The sequence below is a fragment of the Xenopus laevis genome, chromosome 5L, assembly GCF_017654675.1.
Source record: "Xenopus laevis strain J_2021 chromosome 5L, Xenopus_laevis_v10.1, whole genome shotgun sequence".
NCBI lineage: Eukaryota > Metazoa > Chordata > Amphibia > Anura > Pipidae > Xenopus > Xenopus laevis.
The window spans coordinates 151,441,356-151,463,425 of NC_054379.1; the positions used below are offsets into that span (position 1 = coordinate 151,441,356).

Genomic DNA, 22,070 nt, shown 5'->3' on the forward strand with positions numbered 1-22,070 from the left:
TTATGTGTGGCTGGCATTTCTCAGACCCCTCTCTCTCTTTTACAGAAGTCACATAGAGGTTCTCGGTTCCCCATAGCTTCCACCAATCATTCAGCTGGTGTTCCTGCTCCACGCCAGCTGAGTGATCGGTGGAAGCTATGGGGAAAGGAGAACCTCTATGTGACTTCTGTAAAAGAGAGAGAGGTCTGAGAAATGCCATCCACACATAATGAATTATGCAAGTAGAACTATACGCAAGATCCAATTACGAATAGTTGTTGATCCTTCACTATCGGAAGCTCCATTTTTAGGAGCGGAAACACAAACTTGGCACTGGAGAGTGGTTGACTTACAATATATGTGGTTCCCATTGTTTCTATGTGAGTTGAACTAAAAACTGAGCTGTGGCCGTTTTTCCCCTACAGTGTACCTCCATTCTCTTTCAGCTATGTTTCAAGCGCACATTATTGGAACTGTTTTCTAGTAACATTACCGAGCAATGCATTTTAAAGACACCACTTGTTGGAAGACTTAGAAATCTTGATTTCAAAATCCATAAAAGTTCATTATAATCATCCTTTATAAAGAAAGCTGTGACTCACTCAGAGATTCAAATTCAAATTAAACCTTTGGGAAAATATGTGAAAAAAGTAAAAAAACAAACAAAAAGAGTGTTATTTATTCCCGGATTCTTGGCACTTGCCTGGTGTTTATCTTTTCTAATTTATCGGCACAATACTTATCAGCACTTACTCTTCTGTCTGCAGTCAAGCTGCTGCTGTCGAATTCCACCTTGGTGGCACAGTACAAATCCAATTCTCCATGCTGCACATTCAAGAGGCAGAGTCCCAACAACACTGAAGGTCAAAATAATGAACAAAGCAGATAAAAGGCATTGAAGGCAAATGTAAGAGATAATGCCAATGAGGGAAGTGCAATATAAGGGAGGAATAAAAGGAAAGAATAATGCACTGTAGGCTTATCATTACACGCACAGCTGCAGTAGGCCAGACTGGGAAGCATTACTGAGCTAAAACAAACAGTTTTATTGCCATGGCAGATGCAGAGAGTCTCTGCTCATTTTTCCTATAACAGTCATTAGTAAACGACTATACACAGCAACTAGAAGCAAAGGGGACATCTGGAGCGGGAGAGAACCTACTCGCACAAACGGCATCCGCAGAAAAGTGCTTTCCAGCTCATCCCAAATATTAATAACCCACCGAACCAAGGAAACCGTTCTTGTTGAAATGAAAGAGGAGGCACATTTCTCAGTATCAGCAATTCCGCACAGTCCTTTTAACTATGAGCACTCATAAAGCTGTCACCATCTCTTAACAAATAGCTAAATAATACATTGCATCAGCAAGCCGGAGTGCGTTTGTTTCACTGCCGCGTTGTGGGCTTGGTGAGCGCTGTGTCAATGAATCAATAGTCTGCAATTTCCTTCTGCCAGTTATTATTTGCTACTTTTCAGCTTAATATGTACAAGGATAAGTCTCCTCGTATATGCTTTTGTATGTAAAGCCCAGTTGCGGAAATACCACCTAATATTTCTACCAGCAGAAGATGGAGAGCGACGCAGGACACATTTACAACTCTCACATTTGCACAGAGCAAAGATGGAAGGCCATATACATTGATGTTTCTGATAAGAAACAGAAAAATACACTGAAGAGGAGCTGGGTTATTTGTCAGGAGCAGGCAATATAAAAGCCTGGCAGAAAACAAGATAGATAAAAGTACTCTATGGGCAAAACAGCCTATATTTCTTGTCCTTTGCAAAGTGTTCCATGAGCCAATCAAAGCTCAAGCAGAATAAAAAAAAAAAAACACGGAGTTAGCGTGAATGAACTCATAACAGCTGCTAGGACATTGGGTTCTGTACATCATAAATAGATCTATAACTAAAATAAAACACTGGCATCAAATCATAAAATATGCTCTTAAGAAACACTCAGTAAAGTGCCCCGCTCTGCACAACCAAAAGTTTCAATTCATGGCATTAGTTTCTTATTTACTGCTAGAATGGACAGGTCAACTGGAGATTTCTTTAAAGTTGGGTTGACAGGCCCAGTGTTGACCATGTAGGATATACAGTATGCAAGCAACAATTGCTGTCGTCACTCACATCACACTTAGTGGTGGAATTATTCAACTTGTCTCAAAAAAACACTTTTTTAGGTTTACACTGTTCTTCCACCATCATTGCTTTATCAAATCTCCTCTCTTGTTTAATCCGAGTTGAATTTGTTATTGGACTAACCATGCTGTTGCCATGCTATTATTGTAATGATAATTTGAGTGAACTTCATCCATTTCTGTTGAAAATGATGGAAATATCTATCTCCAATGCTTCAAAAAAAATGCTCCAGTGTTGACCATGAAGGATATCGTTGTCACTTATATCACACTTAGTGGTGGAATTATTCAACTTGTAACAAAAAACACTTTCTTAGGTCTCTACACTGTTCTTTCCTTGAGTTCTGTCCACCATCATTGCTTTATCAAAACTCCTCTCTTGTTTAATCAGAGTTGAATTTGTTAATGTACTATACATGCCTTTGCCATGCTATTATTGTAATGATAATTTTAATGAACTTCACCCATTTCTGTTAATGATGATGATGATGGAAATGTCTATCTCTAATGCGTCAAAAACATTTCTATTGAAGTCGGGATGTTGAATTAACAACCACACAGTTGAAGACATAAAATGCAACTAAAATCACGCTATTTCAATGGCATCAACAACATTTTCAGAATGTAGTAAAAAATAATGACTTCTTATTTTGGACAATAAATCATTTTTTACTGAATTTTCAGGTCTACTGTACAAAGAGCTGTGCCTGTAGCCAGATAATGAAAAATTAGATAGAAGGTCAAAACTATTTGAAGAAAAAAACACTAAAGTTACTATAATATACACACACAAAAAAAGCTTGGAACTAAACATTGGCAATGCATTTTTGAAATGTAAATTTTAATAGCTATGCGTTACCCTTTGAAATAAATGATCGTGATATTATTAAGGTTTGATTTGTATATCAGCCGAGGCAATATTCAATTTCTCAGAAGTGTTCTCCAATCTAACACTGGTAACGCTGTACTGTTTTGCATTGCAGAATACAATGCACCAATCTAAAGCCATCTACAAATGATAGAAAGCGAAAACAGTATCTTAAGAAGGACTGAGCGGCTACGGAGCCTTTCATTTAAGATGTTGTGGCAGCCGGCAGCTGTTATCTAGAAGAAGCTGACAAAAAATCAAGCACAGAGAGCAGACGCGGGCTTTGTTCGTTCCCATTTACATGAATGACACATTAAAAACTTCTGCACTGCTGGAATCTGGCACTTTTTATACTTTACACAAAGAATAAAAAAAAAATTATGCACTGAGAGAAGACAGAAACATGTAATTCCCATTATAATTTGCTTCATCTAATTTGAAAATATCCCGAATTGGCAGCAAGCACAAACTCGAAGACATTGGTATGGATGATCAGTGGATCGGTCCCATAACGATTGTCATCATGTTTTTCTTACTTATTTTGAAATCTATAGCTAATATGGCACAATTACTGTGTCTAATGCTGTGAATGTATGAATACTACCAGGCTGCTTTATGTCACATGAAAAGACAATGGAGTGCAGGAAAAGATGTACAAACATCCCCACATTTTTATTTTTAAAATATTTAACATTCTTTTATATACCTATAATTAGCATTCATAGATTTTTATAAAACAACGTTCTATAGACCATGAAATAGTACACTTAGCTTTGCTTTCTTATCTCCAATACTCAACTGATTTAAGGCAGCCATAGTAGTACTGTGATCCCCAACTAGCTGTTCCTGAGCAACATGTTGCTCTCCAACCCCTTGGATGTTACTCCCAATGGCCTCAAAGCAGGTGCTTATTTTTGAATTCCAGGCTTGAAGGCAAGTTTTGGTTGCAAAAAAACCCAGAGTATCCTGTAGGCTGCCAGTCCACATAGGGTCAACCAAATAGCCAATCATGACCCTTAATTGGTACCCCCAGGAATGTTTTGAATGCTTGTGTTGGTCCCCAACTCTTTTTACATTTGAATGTGGATCATGGGTACAAAAGATTGGCGACCCATGCCATAGTACACGGATATAGTTAAGATGGACAGGACATGGTAAGCAAACCAATAATTTTAAGAAACAAAATAATTGGAGTATGGAGGAAGCCAGAATACCCAGAAGAAACATGGGGATACACAATCCTTGCAGATACCGTGCTTTAGACAGAATCAAACTCAGGGCCCCAATGCTGCAAAGCTACTATTTTATAAATGGTGGAGAAAGTTCTGTGATGTACGAAATATGTTGAATTGATTCTGTTATGTCCTTGCAAAAACCTGAAATTTGTCTTTAGCATTTTAAAATCTTACTTTTACCTACTTACCCAACTTGGGCTCTAGTAATGCTTTGCCCATGGCTGCTGTACTGAGAATGCCTCTGTGGAGCAATACTTGTTGCCCATGGTAAAGGCCTGCTAGGCTGGGACACCACTGTAAACAGCAGGGCTCATTTACTAACAACGGGCAAGTTTGTACCTGGCTTGTAACATGAGGCTGAAAAAACTAATCACTGAATAATTTAATGAAATAGCAAATCACTAGATTCAGGGTCGGACTCGCCTGCCAATTAAATTGTTGGGCAGTGGCGCAGCGCATCTGGTGGCACTGGCTCCTTGCCAACCCACCCTTTACTGCACTCACAGCCTGGCAAGCGGCATGCACGGCATGTCCTGCAAAAGCAATGTCATATGTGCGCATGTGCCTGCAACAGAAAGTAACGCCAGTGTGGTTGAGTGGCTCTGGAATGTGAGGGCCTGGGTGGCTGGTAGCAAGCTGCAAGGAACTGTTTGAACAGAAAGAGTTACCCACTACCACTAACTGGCTACTAATAGTAGTTACTACAGTGCATTGTGCATAGAAAGTTTGAAGTCGACAATTACTGGCTGTGCTGATTCTGAAGCCTCCATCTATCCACTGCTGCAGCAACAGGTACTGACACTAAATCTGTGTTTTTTTTAATTTTAGAAAGAAATGTACCTGTACTGGCTCTATCCATTACAAACACTTGTTTCTTATTTTTTATATATAAAAACAAGTTTCAAAGTCCAATCTGTGCGATTGGTGATGGTGGCACTTGTGACTGGGGTGGGGGGCCCCCATAGCAACAGCCCCAGTGGGCCCTGGACACCCCAGTCTGACACTGATTTGACACATCTGAAAAGTTGACATTTTTAAATAAAAAGAACAGAAAAACCAGTAACAAAACACACAAAAAGTAGTAAAACTGTTTAAAGAAATGATCTCAAAATAATAGACTAACTCTATTTCTATATACTGACTATATTCCATACTTTCAAAAGTGTGAATTTTTCTACAATGAGCAGCACACAGGTTGCCCACTGGTGGGGTTTGAATGAACCCTTGGAGGCTCCTAAGGTGTATCTGGTGCATGAAGAATATTCTCACGTGAAATCACTGCACACAAATATATGTCGGAGTTTGATAAGCAATTGCTACAAAAACTTTACTGAGACGTTGTTTAACAAGAACATCTATGGCTCCAAAGTCAATTTAGGGCCAGGAAATAGATACATACATAGTAAGTTAGGCTGAAGAAGACACACATCCATTAAGTTCAACCTTAAGTCTATATATAACCTGCCTAACTGACAGTTGATCCAGAGGAAGGCAAAAAAAAAAAAACATTTGAAGCCTCTCCAATTTGCCTTCCTGACTCCAAGATGGCAATTGGACCAGTCCCTGGATCAACTTGTACTATGAGCTATCTCCCATAACCCTGTATTCCCTCACTTGCTAAACACCATCCAACCCCATCTTAAAGCTATCTAATGTATCAGCCTGTACCACTGATTCAGGGAGACAATTCCACATCTTCACAGCTCTCACTGTAACAAACCCCTTCCCAATATTTAGCCGGAACCTCCTTTGGAATTGGTTTAGAAGAAAGGAGAATAATACAATATGCTACAAATACTTGGGATATCACGTTATACCAGTAGGGATTTATCTATTAAGTGTCATAAAGAAAATGACCCTGAACAGTGACACATTAGAATGTCTTCATTGTCTTGGAACAAAACATGGATGTCGATTTTCTGTTGTAGCAACTAGGCAATGATGCCACTTTACAGAGCCTGAAAATACCTACGTCAGAACATAGTATCCCTGACCTCTATAATTAACAGATTAAATAACCCAATTATTTTTCATACTCCAAGGCAAAGGAAAAGTCGGATAACACAGATAACATCTCCCCATAGTAATAAATGAGTCTGTGGCCTAGTCAATAAAAAACGTTGATGCGTGCGAGAACATTTACACGGCAAATCCACTAGCAGTCAAACCAGCTGGTAAGCAATTCTCTTCAGTTAAAAATCTCAGAAATTAACCAGTCAAGTGTAACATTTATTGCATAATTTATAAGGCATACAGCATCTGCACCAATGATTCCCTAGAAATATTTTATGTATGAATTTCGATGCATGCCTTTAAGTCTAGGTCACCAGACCTTCCCATTAGGAGTGGATATGCATGAAAAATGCACAATACAGTGATGAGTAGATTTCAGTAGAGTCTTGTATTTTGCATAAATGACCTGTGATAAAGCATGGGTTAGTATCTTTATTCTAATCACTCCTGCCACAAGCTGCCTTTTTCTTGGTCAAGCGTTAAGATATTATTATTCATTGATATTTTGTTTTCCGGGTCTGAAAATCAAGGTTCCATAGAGGGTGAGCATCCTATCCATCTGTTCTGTGTCATTAAAAAGACCATTGTGGCCCAGTCATTCTGTTTTTGACGCATTCTGTAACTTAACATCACAGGCTGCAAATACTTTGGGAGTAATGTACTGAGATGTTTACATTCACTCTAGAGTAGGTGCAGTTAAACGAGGGTTTTTTTTTAAATTATGCTGGAACGTCACCTTTTTAGTGATTTCATGGTTGTGCTGGTATTGGATGCAGCTGGTATAGGGGTCACAGAAGGTGCCACGGGGCAACGGAAACTAATGTATATGGAAAGAGAGGCTACATATGATGAAATAAAAATATTCATACTTTAGATCATACTTTATATATATAGATTATGGAAATAATAGGCTTTATAGCTACTGCATTTTAGACAGTAGTTCCTTAATGATGCAATGCCCCTTATCATTATGGGAAACAGTTTCAGCCTATGAATAATATATACGCCCACAGTGAAAGCAGGGGAGGTGTCAGCCCATGGACCACTGATAAAAGTGAGGCTAGCAACAACTATAATGATATTCTCCTAGAGCTGGTAGTGGGCCATCAGTGTAATCCAATGTAATTTAAATGTGAGCAATGTAATTAAGGAAACACGTTCAATAAAAAATTGCCTATAATGAAAGATGAATCATGAGTGATATTAAAACTAACATTTGTGTGTGTTTGCTTAAAGATATCACCCTAACGTCCTGAATAGATAAGTGGACCTAAACCATGCAAGGGAAATGCTAATAGAGCTACCATATTACAAATTACAAAATGGGATTAAGTATTTAAAATGCAGGCTTCTGTTGGTGTGGAACATATATGTACTTTCTTATGCTAAATAGAATATCTCTTTAGGTCACTGTTTGCTCACAAAGCTTGGCCTATGAGACCACCAACCAGTAAGAATGTCAACACATATGTGACTACTGCAGGTCTTAAAATAAGACGTCTTATGTATAGTAAGCATTGTTGTCTAGCCCTTCCTGTTCTATAACATTGCTGGTACATAATCTGTCACTGTATGTACACTTAAAGTAGGGTACATAAAAAGATGGAGTTTCCCAGGATCACAGTTCAAAATTTCACAGAGGTCCAAGTCACTCTTGGCATTAATCTGCCATCGCACCCCAAACTACAACTCCCCCTCCAAACCATCAAACTGCACTGCATGCTCCAGGTGACGCCTTACCAGAGACTTATAATGAAGCAAAATTTCATTCCCTTTTATATGCAAGACAATACTTTATTTGCCTTAGTAAACACTGAGTGACACTGCCTAGAGTTGCACAGCCAAAAAAATCATAAAGTAGCTTAATTAAGGTGTACCCCCAACACACTACCTTTTAGTATATAACTTGCATTTATGTTACTTCTGCAAAAGTGCCTTGCACAGAACCCAAATACTAAAATAGCCACCCCAAAGTCTGTTTTATCAATGCATTTTTGATTTATTATTAACTCTAAGTCATAACACAACACCAGCAAAAAGTAGACACCAATCCCCGTGCTGGATAATTAAGAAGAATATTCTTCTGCTGTGAACATGGCCCCAAATGTCAAAAGTTTCATGGGAATAGCTAGAGCTGTAATTTAAGAGTAAGGGTGAAATTATACCTAAGGATAAGGCTTGGACATAAATGTCTATTGTGTTAGAATGTTTCAGTCTTGTTAAATGCATATAAAATACAATAAGCCAATGGACCAATCGACATTATTATTCGGTGCAATAGAGTCTGTAATTTGGCAATCCATACCTTCTTGGCTGCAGTTAGGAGCCCCAGTGCCTTAAAATGGAGATCTTTATCATGGCTCTCCAGTAGAAGTTTCAGTGGCGACAGCAGCATTGTGTGGTCTAGCAACAGTGTACATATCCCCTTTATGCACTGCAAAGAAAGAAACAACAAAGATTGGAGAAACTAAGAAAACTCAAACACTCCAAGCGAAACGGATTCTTTTCCTCAGTTCTACCACTACTGATTGATAAATAACACTGTCTAAAAAAAAAACCACACATATTATGTTTGTTTTACAGAAAAAGCAAATCAAAGAAATAGAGAGATTGGAGAGAAATAAGCACATGCACGATGAAGGCAAGCGATGGAAGAAACCTGCCAGCTCTACAGCAGTGGCTTATTAGCACAAACATTGTAGATTTCCAACAATTTGGATTTCTAATGAAGCAATATTACACGTATCTCTGTTTTGCACAGGGACAAGAATCTGGTGGAAAGATGTAGGGAGCAATTAAATATGCTATTTATGGCATCAAGAGATGGCTGAATGTACCCGTGTAGGAACCATATGAAGGATGAAAGTTCTTGAATTTGAAATAGCCTTTGAAACAGATTTCCACTTCGAAATGTACGGCAGCAGCTATAGCAAGCGAGTTATACATTCTAATTCTGATTAACCTCCTCCTGCGTACAGACTTGTTATATCAACAGGAGGGATACCATTTAGCCTTTTGAGGCTTACATGTTTTCCTGCCACACTCTGCTAACAAAATAACAGGTATTATGGACTAAGACCTTGATGGAAAACCAAATTCCATTAAAAAATATCAAATTCTAACATGGGAACAGTGAACAAAAAAAGCAAATTAAACAAAATACACAACATTTTTTGAGCAAAGTAGACTTACTTATTAGACTTATCTGTACATCCCTTCTAATAATAATTTGTTATATAATACAGCACATAACCATCCTTAGCAATAAACAACTTTAAGACATGAATTATAATACAATGGGTTTACATGGGTGAGTAGACACATACAAGTGCAATGGAGCTGAGTGGTGCATTGTTTGCTACCGTTACATTCTGGGAACATATTTTCTGGAGTAAATCACAATTAATTACATATGTAAAATTTGGAGGAAGAATTTGGTGTAGGTGAATGCCGCTGGCTCCACATAAAGCTAATTTTAACAGTTACATTCCACATAAGTCTATGCTTCCTACTTTGTAGCAATAGCATGAAAATAAAATACTTTCCTTTTTCAAAATGGTAATGCCTCCATGCCCAAAATGAGGCCTGCAGATAACTGCTTTGTTGCTGTTATGTATAGTGATTTCATAAAATAACATTTTCAAACTATCGTGGCTTTGCATTCTTTATTTTTTCTTTCCTCAGCCACTTTGTTTGTTAATCCAAGGTCTATCTAAGTACACTTTTAAAATGGAATCATTTAAACTGAATTGAACGAAGAGGACTCTGTTTTCCAATGTTATCCATGGAACATTCTCTGTTTATGGCTCCATTGTTATCCTAGGAACATTCTCTGTTTATATTTGAGATTATGGAAGTCTACATTTTCTGGATAGTCAATCCTGTTTACTATAAGCATAACATTTCTTACTGGCAACGAGCATGTCTTTCAACTGTAGGAAACCATATTTAGCATCTAAACACCCCATATACCATTTGGATAACTTTACATGTTGAGCGTTACCAACTTGACTTTTATTGGAAAATACATCATTATTCTGTTTTAATCTATTATTCACAGAAATAGTCCACTTTGCAGTAAAATTAGGAACAATGGTAGATACCTCCGTACAAGTAAACGCCAATACTGTACCCAAAAGGACAAATTGAATACATTTCACAAGTTTATATCCAGTCTAGTAATCTATAGCAACCAATTGAATTACAGATAGACAAATACAAGATTCCTCTGCACTCAACCCATTATCAATATATTTAAGACAGAGACATTTTGTGCATACTGCTACTAAAAAATGCCTTACCCTTTAAACAAAACAGGGATTGTTTGTCCATATATTGCAATATATTTAAGCTGGCCAACTACATCAAAGTCATCCCATATCTGGCCAGTCCTATGCTCAATTTTCATCTGATTCATTAAGAATTCTATGGTTTAATTATACATTTTATAAAAGGGACGAATACGTTTTACCTGCAACTTGCTAGCTGCTTTCAAAGTAAAACTCCCAAACTTGGCTGCCCTTTTATTAGACACCAGTGGGATCACCTGACTATAGTTGGAGGGGGTGATGTGCTGATGTGCTTTTAAAATGTTTGTTTTATGTATTAGAGTTTTTTGGATGGACACCATCAGGGTTTAAGACATAAAGGGCCAGATTCAATTCAGTGAAAAAAAAATTCTCCTGGTTTATCACATGAAAACTCATGGATAGGATTCAATTCGAGGAGGAAAAACTTTTCTCCTAATTCAGTGTTTTCTCATAGACTTCAATAGAGATTTCACGTGATAAACCGTGAGATAAGTTTTTCTGAATTGCATCTCAAACTGAATCTCGTTCATGAGTTTTCACATCATAAACCTTTTTTTCACTGATAAAAAAAAAGGTTTATCATGTGAAAACTCATGAACGAGATTCAATTTGAGATGCAATTCAGAAAAAGTTCAGAATCTGGTCCAAACATCAAATTCATAGAAAAGAGTGGAAGTGCCTTGTTCCGACCAATCAGATATTACCTTTAAATAACCTACTACTTTTTAGAAAATGAAAGCAAATGTCATATTGGTTGTTGTGGGCAAATACAATGGTGGAATGTAACATATATTTTAATGAGCCATTAGGTTGATCGTATTTTGGAGAAGAATACAACAAGAACATATGAGGATGAACAGTTTGGGTGACAGGTTAAGCAGAATAGCTTACAGCTGGTAGGATGGATATTTTATGTAAATACAGTATAACTGTGTTTGCTTATGAGATGCATGCTAGTGACTCTTGGGTACTGGAAATTTATAGCACACATGGCAGAGTAGCACAAGCTTAGAACTTTCAACAGTGTCATCTACTGCTGGTGATACTCACCATTTCTTAAAAAAATGTTATGGGGTTCCTGGATCATTTTAGGGTCAGGGTACACAGACAGATTCAGGGAGATTAGCTGCCCCGGAGACAAATCTCCTCTTCTTTGGGGTGACTAACCCCCCCCCCCCGAACTACCTCCCCGCCAGCTAAAATGTAAATCGCCAGCGGGATGGTACTCGGCGAGATTCATTTTCCGAAGTCGCCCAAAGTTTCCTTGTGAGGCAACTTCGGAAAACGAATCGCGCCGAAGGTTCAGGGGAGGCAGTTCGGGGAGATTAGTCACCCCAAAGAAGAGGAGATTTGTCGCAGGGGCAACTAATCTCCCTGAATCTGCCTGTGTGCCCTGACCATTAAGGTTAAGCATTACACAAAGGATTTAGAATTAGAATTAGTGTTATTGCACCAAGCAATTGCACTGGAACAAACTGTAAAAGTGATCTTTCCTCTTAGCCATTCAAATATTTGGCACCTCACTGACCTTGCTATCTGTGAAATCACTGGGGGGGGGGGGTTGTTAAGCAGTTGAGTTGGGGTTTTATTTTTATTTTATTTTTCTCAAACTACAAATATAGATTTCTATTTGGTCTAATGCATTCAGTTAGTCATTAGGCAATAAAAGAATAGTAATGTGTCACCTATCTACACACAAAAATGATGATGCACAGTTAAAATAAATCAAGCCCTATTTATATATTTAAAGTAGGATGATCATTTTCCTTTCTATTTAGATGTTTTATTATAGATAACAAATGGAAACGACCGAGGATATTAGTCAGAGCATGGGAAATAGTAAATTGAGGCACTTCTGCAGATCTGAAAATAGTTCTCCATTGAGGGACGTAATTAATTCCATTAGCTTTTTGTGCATACTCAGACTGCATTTAAATAGGCTGTTAATGAAAGACACTTGCCAAGCCAAGCAGGTAGCAGGATAGATAAAGAAACCTTTAAACACTGTTCCCTAAGCAGGAAAGTTTCTGGTGGGAATTCAAATTACTGAGTGCTGTGCAAGATGTTTTAAAGCAGGGAAGTCCAACCGGCGGTCATCCAGCTCTCACAGAATTAGTAAATCCAGATCACTGGGAACGGTAAGCCAGTAATGTGCCTATATTTAAAAATGTCTGATTTTCTTTTTTATTAAAAAAAAAAGATATTTAAACAAAATGATGTATGATCAGTGGTCGTGACTAACAATTTACTTTGGTGCATGCAAACATTTTGGGTGTTTTGCCAGCTCTTTTTTATTTTCACTGATAAAAGTTTGGCATTAAAAATTCTTCAAAATCCCACCACTCTTGCCTATGGATATTGCCCAAACATGGCAGCGCAAGTGTTTTAAGCAAGATCTCACTGACAAATGTGCTTTGGGTTTTGGATGAAAATTACAAGAAAATAAGTTGTGCTGATGTGATTCCCATAGGTGCCAACAGGGAAAATAACTGATGGACATGTAGGTTGTTGAAATGCCTTGTTTAAAAAAGAAGGACTACAGTTGGTAAAATGCATATGCCATAACCCTAAAAGGAATAGTTGCACATTCAAAACAGATGTCCCATGTCATCCCCAGGATACGATTTTCTGGGGATAAAGCATTCTTTTGATACAAATGGTACATTTTTGGTAGTACAGCTGCCCACACCTCCAGGCCTGACCCAAGAGGTTCCTTGTAGGAGGATTCTCTACAAACATAGAGCAAAACATCATCCTACCTAACTGATGGGTGGGGGGGGGGGATTAGGCCGTAGAACCATAAAATCCACCATTTTCCATAAAAAGTTGCCATATTAAAGGAAACTAGGTCTTAGCTACAGTATGTGGTAGGGAAATAACACAGAGGGAGATTCAAACTCTTTGGTAGCCCCAAATTCAGTGCCAAAAAGTCACACTCCACTGATCTCTAGGGCAATGACATGGGAGTGCTAACAGAAACCACCGCCATTAAAGGTCACAAACAAGGGAAAGGCCCTTGTTTGTTATAGTTTATACAGGAGCAGTGACCAGCTCCATGTTGTAGCTCCCACCCTTCCCAGCTGTAGTCAGGTGATCCTACTGGTGTCTAATAAAAGGGCAACCAAGTTTGGGAGTTTTACTTTGAAAGCAGCTAGTAAGTTGCAGGTAAAACTTAGTCCCTGTTTAAAATGTATAATGAAGCAATAGAATTTTTAATGAATCAGATGCAATTTGAGTGTAGAACTGGCCAGATATGTGATGACTTATAGTTGGCCGGCTTAAATCTATTGCAATATATGGTCAAACAATCCCTGTAGGGTAGCTGTAGCTGTATTCACAAAATGTTTTAAATATATTGATAATCGGTTGAGTGAAGAGGACCTCTTGTATTTGTCGCCATTAAAGGTCACTACCCCTTTAAAATGTAGAAGATTAGATAAGGAGATATTGCAATCATATTATATGTTCATTTTATTACCCCTCTTCGGTTTTCTAGTGTAAAGAAACCATTTGGCTACTCTTTTGTGATTTTTTTAAAAAAAAATGTAATAAAATGTGCAAAGTTTGCTACAGGTCTAGTCACCTATAGCAGCTAACAGCAGGTAGTATTTACTGGTCACAAACATCTTGCTATGGGTTGGCTAATTCTGTGCCTTTTATTACATATGAGGTGTTTAAGGTGAGTCCGAGCTAGAACCACATGACTGGAGAACAGTAGATAAGGTTTACCATGAAATATGAAAGCAAAAATTCAGATATAACTTTCTCAGACTTAAAAAAAAGTGTTAATATGGCTTCTCTATTTCATTACCTACAGTTTTATAGTTTGATTACAGTATGGCATTAAACACTCTACATTACCTCTGGAGAATGATAATGCCCATTGAACAAAAAGCCAACGATAGTCTACTCTTCACTGAGCATCAAGGTTACATCTGTAGTTTGAGCAATGAAGGTAACAATTTCAAGCACAATAAAAACTTTCAACACAATGCAAATCCCGATGCAAAGCACCACCATGGCAGAGATAAAAGGGCAAAGCAAAAGCTATATATAATGTGCGTTTTCTCATTAACGAGAAGCAGCACAAGGCTAAGGCTTTCTCTATCGAGATATCGAGAGGATGGAGGACAAGGTTTGAAAGGTCAGTAAGGCTTGGAAAATCGTTACTTGTGTGAAAAGCTGGAATATTCCGAGATACAGATGAACTTTTTTTTTTTACTAGAAGATCAGGTTGATGAAGATGAGTAAGTTATTTTTCAGTACAGGATTTTTTTCCCCCTACTGACAAAAGAGGCTACAATGCATGACTTTTACAGACTCTATCAAGAAGGAGTAAGTATCTTTTCAACAAACAGCAAAGTAATTGGGTATATGAAAAAATTACCTTGCTTCCTGGTCAAGCTATCCAACATTCAACACGCTATAAATGTCTATAAAGCCTGATGTTTTGTGCTTACGCTTCACGTAATGGTGCAATCAGGGTTTTTTTGAACAACATTAGCAAAAACAACGAATGCACTAGATTTTCTCAAAAAGTTCACAAGTCACCATATAATATTAGTGATCCAGGTGCACCAGCTCCAACCCTTCAGCTAGGGGAGCAGATATCTGTAAGTCAAAGTCAACTTTATTGTCATCTCAGCAGTATACGAATACACAGTAAGACGAGACAACGTGGCTCCAGCTAGTACATATCACAAAAAGGCACTTACAGTAGAAAACACAATAAATATGTAAACATTTGAAATGTGCAATATATTGGCAGGAATCTATATACAGGCTAAATTAAAAAAGTAGAAAAATGTATTTATTGTGAAACCATCTCTGAAATAGCCTTCCAAGTCATTGGTTCCTACTTTAGAGATGGTTTCTCAATAAATACTTTTTCTACTTATTTATTTTGGCTCCTTGAGTTGTTCAAGTTGTGTTGGGACATTCTATTGCCTTGTTATTGCTTCCTCTAACCCACAATTATCACTAGAATCATGGACACCTGGCAAAACCAATGATCCACCAAACCCTGCCCATAATCCACTCAAACTGTGCTTGCTTGGGCCAATCCCTGAAAGGCCATCTGCTTGTCTCTACAGTCAGCACTGGTCTCTGGGTACACCAGTAAAGCTCACATACCTCAATATATCTAGTACATGCTCCTCTGAGTAAATGGTACATTTCTTCATGGCATCCTCTAAGATACATGCCCATCATTACCCCATTTCATTATTCATTTTGTTGCACCTGAAGTGTTTTGGAAAAGTTAACCTCAATGTACGTGTCATTTTTCAATCTCAATTACTCTTCTATGCAAAACCTTTCTTATGATGTTTCTGGCAAATATTCACCACTAGACATTGATGAGTTCTTACAGAAGATTTATTTCGAGACCAGAATATATTTTTGTTCCTGGAAGCTATGGCTCATTTTATACAACATAAAATATGGAAGAGATAAGACTGCAGACAATGACTGACACTACACTTTGCAGCAACATCTGTTACTCACAATAAACCATTAATCCTTTTTCCTTAAGGACCCATCTAATATTGTCAAACTTAGAATATAAATTGCATGCAAATTTTTTTGTTCTTCAAATGCATAACCTTGAAATTGCCGGTGATGAGCATATCCTGGAAGTAACACCTTTCTACTTATTAGAATAGTTGGATATTAATGGTATGGGATCTACTATCTGTAAATCTGTTATCCAAAAAGTTCCAAATATACCATTTCCAATAGTCCTGCCTATACAAGTCATTTTTAACTTATTATTTTGCTTTTACTATGAATTTACTATGTATTTGGTTGCAGGGAGAAAGCTATTCTGGTAGTTATGAATTTGTCAATTATGTTATGGGGGGGAATTTTGGTTCTTCTTGAATGTAATGTTATTGGCTGACATGTTAGTCAAAGTTATGTTAATATACTGTTTTCAATAAAAAACATACAAATCCTATCTTGCAAGTCATGCAGATGTGCAAGTTAGGGAGCAGTGAGAATGCAAGACATAGTGACACAATACTTACCATCTGCCCTAAAGCAGGTATCAAGTAAAGAGCTTGAACTGGGTACAAGCTGCAATGAAATCCCTGTCATAGAGCGCTTGCAGCAGAAGATTCCAAAAATTACCACTTTGGTCTAAGTGCACTGAACCTTGCACCTCATTCAAATTACTAGGTGCAATATATTGTATTTTAGTACATTTAGTACTAAAGTACATTTTTCTTAAGCCATGGAGTGCTCCCACAACCTTTCCTTTTTGCATTTTGTTTTGTAGCAGATCTATTCCGTTTGGAAGTTCAGCAGCTATGCTTCAGGCCAGGCTTCCATGTGGTTGTAGCACCTCCCTTTAAATGGTGGAACAATGCCTTTGGAAATGGATGTTGGTCTGGGCAGTCTCTCTGTCTTAAAAGCCGCAAGCGGGGGAGGATTAATCTCATGGAACCAATGCTGGGGTCTAGGACTAAGCCTTATGATTGAAACCAATGCCCAGGTCGGAAGACCTTTATTAGCATTTGATATTATGACCAGAGGTAAATATTTAGGGACCGCCATATGGATTTTACCCAATGACAAATCACCTCTTCTTTAGGCGACTAATCTCCCCTAAATGCCTTCCCGCTGGGTAGAATGCAAAATGCCAGCAGGATGACCCTTTGGATCTCTTTGGCTTTCTGAAGTCACCCTAGGTTTCCTTGTGAGGCAAATTTGAGCAACTTCGGAAAACGAATCGTTCCAAGTGTCATCCCTGAAGGCGATTTACATTCTAGCCAGCGGAAAGAAATTTAGGGGAGATTAGTTGCCCGAAGAAGAGTGGATTTCTCGCGGGACAACTAATCTCCCCCGTAGCCATGTCTGCCACCACCCTTAATGTCTCTAGATAATTACTGTATCTGTAAACCAGTCACAACTGAAGGTGAGTCGTATACTGGTAACTCTAATATCTATCTCTCAAAGACCAAACATGGAGTAGCTTTAATTACCCTGCTTGCTCTGTTTAGCTCAAGAAAAAACAAACCACATATTTTTCAGGATTAAAATAGGCTAAAACTATGTTCAGCCCAAGCCCTATTTGTTGAACACAAACTGGCCCTTTAAGCATGAAAAACTATAGTCTGTTCAATTGCGTGAAAGCCATTTTCTAAATGACTACGGTCTGGAACTGTCAACCAACCTTATCTCAGAGATAACACCTTCAGCAACCTAAAGCTACTTGGTCAGCAGGTCCTATGAGTTTTGGGCCAACCTACGTAACCATATTGGGTGGCTAGGGATGTTGTATTGTTAAGCAACAGAAAGAGGGCCACAGGCTAGCTGTCAAAGGCACAGATGAGCAAGTCAGCAAACAGTAGGTATAAATGAATTTGTAATGAGGTCTTAAAGAAAATTTGCAATTCAAACATGAGAAACTTGTCATCTTAAATGTATAGAAAGGGAACCATATCTTCATTTTTACAAGTGCTGCAGACAAGGTTATAATGCTGAAAGAGAACTAAAGAAATTAGATTTGTGATACACGGATATTGAGTTTCCTTCTGAAGAAACACAGGCCAGAGTCATGGTTAGTTTAGCAAGTTAAGCAGTGTCAAAATCCCAAACTGTCAGCTCCGGCCGCTAAGTAACAGATCTCAGGGCCGTAGGAGGAGACGGAAAGGAAAGTCTTAAATGGATTTTCTCCTGCCTATCACATTTAACACCAGCAGAAATCCTGTATTCTGTTCTAAAAATTTTATCCCAAATTTATGACATTCTGCAAGCAAAATGATGGGACCCAGATGCATGCAGAGTGATCTGGTGCGTATGAAAGTCTTAGCTTCCAGATAGCAAACCGCAAGGCATTGCCATGGATACAGTCTTGTGCGGGGAACAATAAATTTGGAGGCTGCAGGAGACCTGCACTGAGAGAAACAGCAATTTTAAGATACAGCACAGAGTGTGAAAAAGCCATCAAAACCATAAATCAAGCAGCCGTGCTATAAAAAGAAGCAAATAGCTGTAAAAAGGCTTTCAGGAGATGCAGATAGAAACCACTCTCTGCCGGGGCTGATTGGATTTGTAGGGGTACATGTCAAAACATAAATAATACATATATTTCATTTTTCTTCAAGTCACAGGGTGCTGGCTGACTAACAGCTCCACAAACAGCTTTTTTTTCCCCCACACTGCAAAGGAAATGGGGTGGTTTACAGAAATAGGAGAGAAAAACACAATTGAGAGACATTTATAACCCTTCGGCCAAATACGACCTGGGTAACACAATGCACTACCAATATCTCCAAATAAAGCACTTTGTTATAGAAGCCATGGGCCCTCAACTACCCTCAGAATATACACCACTGGACCCCATTATGGCAACTAGAACATGCAGGAAAGGACTCATCAGACAATTATGGAACACTCAACATTTGCCCAGTTTCTTTGACCAAACACTGTCGAAAAAAAAAAAATGCTGTCATGGGAACAAACTCAAACCGAAGAGCTGTCCCTTTCCAAATGGATCTCGGTATGGGATAACCTCAGAAAAACTTCAGCATTTGTTACCCACAAAGAAATAACAACAAAATGCTTATGCAATGGTATATGACATCCACTAAACCGCATGCAATATACCACAAATGTATCACCTATGTGCTGGAGACAATGTGAAGGAGAGAGCACCCTATATCATACCTTCTGGACCTGGCCCATCATGGGGGCAAATTTACTTACCTCCGAAGTTGTGCCAGCATTGGCTGCGCCACACTTCGCCAGGCCTAGATTCACCAGGGCTGCGCAAATTCACGAAGTTAGGAAGTTGAGCACAAATTAAAGATCGTTTGCGAAGTAGAGCTAGAGTAGGTCTATTTCGCTAGCAAATTTACGCCAGCACCCGTTAGTAAATTGGCAAAGTAGCAAAATAGTCCTTTAGTAAATTTGCCCCATAAAGAGCTACTTGAAAGGAGTTTTAGAACCTTTACTTGGGAGACCCCCTTCAACTAGACCCACAAGCATTCCTCTTAGGATTACCATTTCCTAAACTTGTACAGAAACAGGCCAATCTCATATTTACGGCAGCAAAATGTCTGACAGCCAGCAATTGGGAAAAGAATACAACCTCCCACCTTAACTGAAATCAAGTCTGCAATTCAAGAGATTCATTGCATGGAATACCTGGCAGTCTTTCACCACGCCAAATTACCAAAACTTCACAAAAGTATGGGCACAGTGGGACCTACTACACCCCCCAACAAGATAACCGGACTTTAGAGACATTTCACTCAATATGGTAACTCTCCCCATGTTATGAATGTTGTGATCTGAATTTAGAAGGCTGTCCTTCCCAACCTTGGTCTTTCTCCTCCGTATTTCTCTATGAAAAATCCTAGGTTGGAGAAGAAATGGAAGCAGAATGATTAAATTTAACTGTACGTGCTCCTTTGGTGATGCCTTCCAGTCCCACTGCCCTACTCTGTTTTCTCAAAAGAGAAAGTTTATGGAACAGATTCAAATAAGCAAACTGGTTTGGTTTGGGTGGGGTGGAGAGAAAACTCTCCACCGCACCTTTTATGTGAGGCTTTTGATTTCCTTTAAAATTACCATTTAGGTACCTGTTTACTAAAGTCTATTGTCTATAATCACCACCCATTATTCCTGGGATTTTTTTGGAGTACCAAAGTTAATGTAGCACCCATATTTCCTCAATAGGGTGATGCAACTAATCCTTTTGGAGATATTGGCCATTATTTGTTAGCGTTCATTTTAAGTGACACTGCAAAAGACAACGCTAATAAATATCTTATGTAAAAGATCAAGCTTGTATTAATAAAGTAAATATCAGTAATTGTATAATCAAACTAATAGTGATGGGCGATTAAATTCGCCTGGCACGAATTCACCTCAACAGCCAGCGTTTCGCTGGCAGCGAATAAATTCGCTGGGGTCAATTTCCGATTTTCACAATTTTTTCGTGAAAATGTCAGGTTTTCACGATTTTTTTGTGAAAACCTTCAAATTTCACGATTTTTTTAGGGAAATCCTTAAAATTTCACGATTTTTGAGTGAAATCCTTAAAATTTCATGATTTTTTAGTGAAAACCTTTGAATTTCATGATTTTTTCGTGAAAACGTTCGAATTTCACGATTTTTCGCAAGTTCGCCCATCACTACAAACTAATTAAAGACAATTAATATAACAAGTGTGTTGTTTCCTAATTAGACATTGATCATGTTAAAACCTGACATCACATCTCACCTACTTTGGTTGCCCAGACAGACAGACACTGTGAATCTCTTCCCTTTCCTGTCCTAAATCTGTCTCTCCTTCTCCGCATGCTGATGATGTTTTGTGCAAATAAGTATGTAAGGTGACATGAGGCTAGAGAACTCTTTCTCCAAGCATGACTGCATTTCGAGGGGTTAGCTGAAAGTGAGCGAGGCTTCTCATCAATCAAGCATCTCTCCAGCTAGTCATGCATTGATTCTGCTTTATAAGGGGCTCTCGAAACTACAGTTTGCATAACACAGCAATATAAATACTGAAATGTTATTTTCTTCAATTTTGCTGAAGCAACCGTTAAGAACCTTGTTTTCCTGAGGCATCTCCGGCAATGAGTTTCCTCTTCAGCACTGCTGGGTGACTTCTATATCACCTACTTGATGCCATTCCACCTTAACGAATGCAATGAGGCTCTCACGTATGGTCAGGATTGGTTGTTTCCATGCAGCTTCATAATTCTGCTGACTGGCGCAGTACAATTGTGCCATTAGCTAAATCAACACACCCATGGCTCTTTCTCTAAGGTGCAGCCTCTTCAAAATGCAACTTTGTCAAGCAGTTCTCTCCACTTAAGGATTTGGTTTTTTCCCACTATAGTATTTTGGAGCTCATGTAAAGTCAAAACTAAAGGGGTAGTTCTGTAAAAGGCTAAGTAGCTTTCTCTTATCCAGAGAATATCAGCTGGTTGGCAACAACACTGCACACTACAGAACCAAACAGCAAGCAGGGGAATAAGTGCCTGCACTGCCCAAATAACCTCCTAAACAAGTCTGCCATGATGTTGCCACTGCCAGAAAAGCAAAGGCTACAGGCCCAGTCAGTATTTACAGAAATAGAGTGCCAGTGGCTTGTGGACACCTGGGTACGTTACAAAGTGGTAGCCCCTGGCAGTTTTGACTTTCCTTGTCCGTTAAGAGCATTAAACTGTCTTAGACATCAATTTTACTAAGTGCAGACACTCTAGCAAACGGATTAAAACATAGCCCTTATCTGATTGGTGTATTTACCATGTGAAAGATTTGATATATTTTCATGCATCTTTGCTAGGGTTGTCAATTGTTTGGTTTTGACAGGGCTGTCCAGGTCAAAACTGCCTGGCCAGTTTTCCAAATTAGGCAGGCCTCTCTCAGATTGGCTATCAGCCAATAGCCCTGTCCTGTGACAACAGTAACCTGTCACCCCTTGTGACATCACTCGCCCCCAGCCCGGAGAAAGGAGCCGGTAAAGGTGGCAACCCTAACCTTTGCATATTAATTTGCCATCTTCTT

General features: G+C 38.6%; 1 protein-coding gene across 4 annotated transcripts in view; it reads right to left on the minus strand.

Annotated features, from left to right (window-relative positions):
* Window positions 1-22,070, minus strand: part of nbas.L (NBAS subunit of NRZ tethering complex L homeolog) — a 457,628-nt gene that overhangs the window by 12,769 nt on the left and 422,789 nt on the right. For all 4 annotated transcript variants that reach the window (XM_041563562.1, XM_041563561.1, XM_041563560.1 and 1 more), the window contains one exon: window positions 8,543-8,671. In XM_041563562.1, the coding sequence (XP_041419496.1) occupies window positions 8,543-8,671 (129 nt within the window). The remainder of the gene's footprint in view (window positions 1-8,542; window positions 8,672-22,070) is intronic.